This window comes from Rhagoletis pomonella, unplaced genomic scaffold (genome assembly GCF_013731165.1).
Source record: "Rhagoletis pomonella isolate Grant_MI unplaced genomic scaffold, Rhpom_1.0 Rhpom_scaffold_00403, whole genome shotgun sequence".
NCBI lineage: Eukaryota > Metazoa > Arthropoda > Insecta > Diptera > Tephritidae > Rhagoletis > Rhagoletis pomonella.
The window spans coordinates 49,650-56,459 of record NW_023458957.1 but is presented as its reverse complement, the minus strand read 5'-3'; the positions used below and the strand labels follow the sequence as shown (position 1 = coordinate 56,459).

Genomic DNA, 6,810 nt, shown 5'->3' with positions numbered 1-6,810 from the left:
GCATTTTTTTGTAAACAGGATTAAAAAAAAATGTTCCTATCACCTCGTGATCTAAATACTCCATATTTTATAGGTGCAATGCCTTTATTTTCATTAGTCTATGCTGGCATGCATGTCCGCAACAATTGAAGTATTTAAGTAATATTTATGTTGCACGCCCAACTGTTTATTAAACAAAAACTCTAAGCACAGCATTGCCAACTGCTTGAATTTATTTTTAATTTAATGATAGCACACGCGTATGAAATAATTTTATTTTAAATTTTATATTTTATAAATTGCAATTAATCCGCAATGGAAATACACATAATTTTAACATACTCGTTGCTATTTAATATAATTTTCTATAAGTTCACAATGAATTTCGATGCCGTACACAACACCTGCAATCAATTCCGAATTGACTGCGATTAATTAATATAATTACTTCATCGTTTCACGCACAAGTTCAATGGTTGCGGATGTTAAAGCGATTTTCCGCCATTCATTATGGCCATTTAGGGTTTAATTTTCAATTTAAATCATTAAAACGGTTAATATCGGCAAGACAATGAGACGCATGCGCAGCTGCTGATTTGTAATGTGACAAGGATGCGCAGCTGCACTCTATCTATAGGTATATGTACCTGTAGTTTAACTGTTTAACAGACACACACACACACCCGCAAAGGATGAAATTTGAATAGTGTAAATTGCAAACAAATACGGGCGGCCATATAACGCGTATAAATAGTGGCGCAACTGTTTGCATGCGACTGCTAAATGTACACAGCATAGTATGCAAGCATGTGTGTATATATATATGTAATTATGTATTTGATAATGGTGAAATTAAACCCCAATGTATAATTAAAATCGCCCTTAATATACTGTGATTACATGCTAATGAAATGAAATGCGATGAAGAGAAATAAAACAGATCTCTGCTAAAGAATCAGCAATGAATGTGTATGTAGGTATGTATGCATGTACAATGTACATTAGAGTGGTCCAACTTTTGTATGGGGGTAAAAAATCGTCCTCCTAGAAAACGGGCACCCTTTTAGTTTTTTTCCTTTTGATATTTGTAATATCCATACCAACTTAAAATTTTCTACTGTAACGAATACAGGGTGCTCAATGACCTTGAAATGGATCGCTGTGAAACTGAAAAAAAAATATTGGCGATTTTTATAAAAAGCTACTGTTGCCATGACAACTGAAGCTTGTTATATTTTTTAGACAATTTACATTTGAAATGTTCTTAGGCTGCTTAACTAATTGTTTGATTAATATATGTACACAATACTTCTAGAGTAAAATATGAGCAGAATAAGCATCCTCTAAATTTATACTTAGTAGAGTAAAGCCAGCACCTCTTTCGGCAGGAGGAAAAATTTTGGAAGGTGCCCCAAACCCTATCTCGTTTTTTTTTTTGGACCACTCTAATGTACATACAAACTCAGCAATGTATATAGGTTGTCAGGTTAGTTTCAATAAAGCAGCCTTGTTCCGGCACTGACCTAGAGGTCGAAATACTACAATGAATCTATCAATGAATGTATGCGAAAGAGCACGTTAATGCTGTCCAGTCCTTTGATTGCTCTTCCATGAGTGCGAGACGAATGGCAGAAGTGATGATGTCATGACAGTTACATGTATGTATAGATTTAAAATTAATGAAAAAGAGAGGAATTAATTTCCTGCCGATTTATATCGACAGCTTAAGCGTGTGCATAAAATTCCAATTAAATTAATAAATAGGCGTTAAAGGATAATCTTTGTTGTTTACTGATGTTCATCAAATGCATAGAGAAACGTAAAAAGAAACAATGCAGAATCAAGCAAATACATACGTGTGGATGTAATTACTTTCCAAAACTATTCAAAAATCTCTCATTCAAAGAAGGTTTTGAAGCAATAATACAAAAAGAGATAAAGATTTAGAAGAGGTAAGGTTATACCACTTCTCAAACGCCTAATCACTTTGAACGGAATGGCCCGTTGTTTTGAAATATGCTAAGGCAATGCAAAACATTCGATGCGGTGTCAGTCGGTGGTGGCTGTTCATGCGAATATATCGACCCCAAACCAAATTTTACAGGAGAGGAGTTTTTATGCTTTTCAAAATTTTTTTAATTTTTGCATTGTAATATACGATAAAATGAACAGCAAATTTTGGGGATTTATCCCCAATATTTTACTAAGTGATGCGTTGTGGAGTGTCGAACAAATTTGCATCGAAAAGTTAATTTCGAAAAAAATGGTACATACGATAATTTTGCACAAAGGGGTCGATATCCTCTGCTTTAGAACGAACACGTACAAAAAAGTTTGGTTTGACTTGGTGTTTCTAAATGGCTGGAATTAATATTCGACTGAATCTATATGGAAGTTGTATTGCTGATGGAAAAGAAAGAGTACTTGTCAGTAAGGCATAGCTTATTAGAAAGTTAGGCGAGGCCTATTGGAATTGCCAAGTTAAGCCAGGTCTTTCTTCAACTTGTCTTTCCATTGCAGAGGAATCTTAAAGCTTAAATACATACATATACGGGTCGTTCTTAAAAAACATGACCATTCTGAATTTTGTAATTTTTAAAAATTAAGTTGGCCAAATATGTTTATAATTGGCCTCATGTGGTTACGGATGGTATCAACAATAGGAATCCATAACCAGCAGTATTTTTTTTAATTTTTGGAGTTTTTGGAGTTAATAAGTCACAGAGTGGACCGGTAACAGAGGGGACAAATTAACTCAAAAATACCAAATTTTAGCTTTTTATTCGAATTTTGGAGAATTTATTTGTCCACTTAATTAATGTACATAAAATATTTATAAAAAAATTATAAAATAAATAAAAAATCACTTTACTCACCGTTTTTCAACAGTAACAGAGTTGACACTGAATAAGGGTACGTACCCGGCATACAATTGGGTTCCTTACTCAACAACGCACTAAACAAGACTGAACAGTTCAAAACACATTTTGTTGATTTTAGCTAAGTTATGATGGAGAAGCATAAGAGAAATATACGCGTCATAACGTTTAACAAACATTTTTCAATAAAATGAGTGGACGTAACAGAGGGGACCAAAACCTGGGGACACAAATTTTCTTCATAAAAATTATACAAAAAAATTATTTCTGATCATTCTTTTCTATATATGGTATTAATATACACAAACTGAATAACAAAAATTGTAAATATTATTTTTTTTCAATTTTATTTCAACTGAAAATAACTATTAAATTTTTATAAATAGGCTCGGGACACAGGTTTTTGCTAAACCTTTGACATTGAAAATATTTTTTAAGTTATTTTCAGATAATTAATTATTTTTTTTTTATAATATAGTTACGTAGAATCGATAATAATTTATAAAAATGCAGATATTTTTCTATTTTCTTTTTGAAGAAACAAAATATAAAATAGTAAAGTCTGGGGACACCAATTGGTCATGTTTTTTAAGAACGACCCATACACATACTGTACCAACATCCCTGAGACAAAAGTACTTTTGCAAGACAACTACGAAACAAATTATTTTTTCGTCGAACGTACATTCTTATCATATCTTCGACATTTACAATCAAACCCTAAAGCATTTTTTTCTTGTTCCAATTTTCAATTACCTCAAATAATCCGAACTAGTAGTACTTAGCCGACAGATCTCAGTTCCTGCCAACCTAACGCACCTCCCTAATGCTAGTAAATTAAAGCCCTTCAATTTTTTTTTTTTATTTCAGCAGAACTATTAAATAAAATTTTTGTTTGAAATTGCTTTGCAAAAATACTTTGTAAGGCGGTCCGTGTACACTTTGCTTCAATTGAGTTTTAAAGAAATTAAAACAACTCGAATTGCATTCGTTTTTTTTTTTTGTTAAATAGACGGCAAGAGTTAAGAGCGTTTACCAAAGTGACACTTTGGTTTTTTAACTACATATTTTTTATTTTTGCTTCCAAATAAAAGAGTTCGCCATAATTTTCAATTAACCGACCGTGCATTGAGGTTTTTTATTTGGGAGATTACTCTTTGCACCGGCACCCTGGTAAGCAACATCTTTTTTGCTTATGTACCTTTTTATAATAAAAACTGCACTCCTCCTCCTGTTTTTGCTCTCCTTACTCTACTCGTCAAATAAATTATAAAACACAATTGCTCGTTAAATTCTTTTTTAAAATGCAATATTATAAAAATATGATTTCGACTGGTAGCTAAAAATATACAAAACTGTGTATGTACATAAATGTGTGCGTATCTAAAAACGAAAAAAAAAAAACAAAAACATTACCCATACGTATCTGCATACTAAAACCCCAAACAAACATTTAAATGCGTATTTTTTTTTTTAACTTCTTTACCTCGCTTATGTTTCGCATAATTCGTGACCTCGTTGCTGCAGCACGGCTGTTCGTAGTAAAAATTCCATGTATTCTCGTAATCGCAGGATATTGGTGGCACACAATGCACCAGCAACAACAACATGGCAGCGTACACGAACAGCATTGGCGTCTTTTGTTGGGGACGTGTTGTTGTTGTTGTTGGTCGCCACAATTGGATTATTGTGGCGTTGGGGTTTTGTGTGGTGGGCGGCGGCATGTCTGTTTGTTACGCGGATTGCAGCCAAACTTTTTACGCTCGCTTATTATTATTTCGTTATTTATTTTTTTGTACTTTTTTTCCTTTGTTAGAGTATAACTTTTTCGTAATATTTATTTACTTTTTATTTGCACTTTTATTATACAAACACACACACATACATGCTAACATATGTATGTAAATATGCGTACGTATTTTAATTTTTTAAAAGTGTTGAGCGCTGTGTGTTTTTTATTTTAAGCTCGCATTGTTTTCCCGTTATTTATACAATATTACTATTTATGATGTTTTCACTAGCCGCATGTGGTATGTGTGCGTATGTGTGCGTGCATATAAAATATATTTTTGATCCTTTTTACCTTAATGCGAGAGCGTTCACGTACGTGCCTTTTGCCTGAAATGGGCTTTTTTATATGAATTATTGTTATTAAATTTATTTGTTTACTATTTAAGACGAATAAATGGCGTTCATTGATATTATTATTTATTGCATTATTATATGCCGTAGTTGTTTGTGCCGGTGGTTTTTATTTGTTTATTCATTTTTTTTTACATGCTAGCCCGTTCAGCAGGAGTGATATAATAAATATTTGATTAATATATTTTTTTCGCTTTATGCTCTTTTTTGTTTTGCTATGCTATGTATGCTTAATGCTTCATCAATATATATTTTTATTTTAAGGAATTAAAGGTGATGCATTTATTCAAAAGGTATTAAGCGCTTTTAAGTGCCTGCATTTTTAATTGCCGCTGAGACAACAAAAAAAAAAGGTTTTAAGTGGTTACTTTTGTATCCATATGCATATGGAAATCATGTTATCCCTTTTAAGTGCTTAAGCTGATTCAATTACTTATACATATTGGAGCTAAACGCTTTTAGCCACGTGAATCAAAAGTTTGCAAGATGAGGGAAGTGAGAGAGAGAAGAAAGTATCTTTTTTTTCTGAATAGAATGCTGATATTGGACAAATAGGATGAAGATACTATCTGGATCGTTTTTGTGGGCGTCAATAGCAGCAATTATAAGCAGCTAAGCAGAACACGTGCACATTTACATTAATATATTGGGTGGAGTAAGTCATTCTCGAAAAATTAATAGATGCGTTTAGATTTTGGAGATAGATATTTTTACTCTACATGAACACAAAGAAGTTTCCGCCGCAAAAAAATTACCAATTTCCGATAAGGATGAAAACAGTTGATAAAAAGTGGATTTTTTACAACAATATGAAATGCAAACGGTCTTGGTCCCTCTAAAGATTTTGAAAGGAGAAAGAACATATCGACATTTTGCTTCGATGCATCGCCGATGTATCGATATATCGATGCATCGATGTTTCTTGAAAACTGACACCTTTAGTACATTAAACCGGCATTTAATTTTTTTTATTCGTTTAAAAAAGAGAAGTGACTTTGACTAAACAAATTGAAATGGCTACAAAAGTTCCTTTGAAAGCATAAAATTTCAAATTTTGTGCAAGTTTGTTAATAACTTATTTTGTTGTGTAATAAATATCATCTGAAGAATCCTATGCAATAGATGTATGCACTTCGATGTATCGAAAAATATCGATGTATATACATTTGGATGCATCGAATCAAAGAAAAACATCGTTCTTCTACGAACGGTGAATTATGATGCTCACCAATTTGTCTATCAATGCATCCAACTGTAAGGGAAGTTCAAAAATCGGCCAAGATTTCTATCAGTATCACATTTTTCTTGCTAGATATGTGATTTTTTCAGATGCACAAGATACGCGTTTGGCTAAGTTTTTTTTAATAGCGCGACCCAAACCGAAAACCCGTTGCAGTGCCAAAGAAGGCGAAAAATATCTCTAAAATATCACCTTTGGTGCCTCCACAAAAAAGACGCAAAGAAAAAACAAAAAAAAAAAATCGACCCCTCCTTTAGTGACTCCAAATTGGTACCTCTGCACAACTCTATCAAGTATATGTATATATGTATGCGTATGTGAATTGGGATTTGTTTGTTTGTTGTTTTTTGCATTATTTTTATTTTTGTTGGAAAAAGTCAAAGAGCAAACCACAATGACAGACGGATAAAGACACAAAAATAACAACACAGCGCAAAACTGGTTTCAGAAAAATTTTATGCCTACACAACAATTAACCGCAAAAAAAATATGTACCTACCTACGTATGTAGCAATGTGTGCGAGCAAATTGGAACGCTTGAATAGAGGAAGAGTAGTGCTTGTTGGAGAG

At 32.8% G+C, this 6,810-nt stretch overlaps 1 protein-coding gene across 1 annotated transcript; it reads right to left on the bottom strand.

Moving 5' to 3' along the window:
* Positions 1-4,344: 4,344 nt before the first annotated feature.
* On the bottom strand, positions 4,345-4,494 carry LOC118750801 (semaphorin-2A-like; the record flags this gene model as incomplete). The annotated part of the gene is given in 1 exon segment (XM_036485536.1): positions 4,345-4,494. A coding segment is annotated over 1 exon segment (150 nt), but the record flags the coding sequence as incomplete, so codon positions are not given.
* Positions 4,495-6,810: the final 2,316 nt, after the last annotated feature.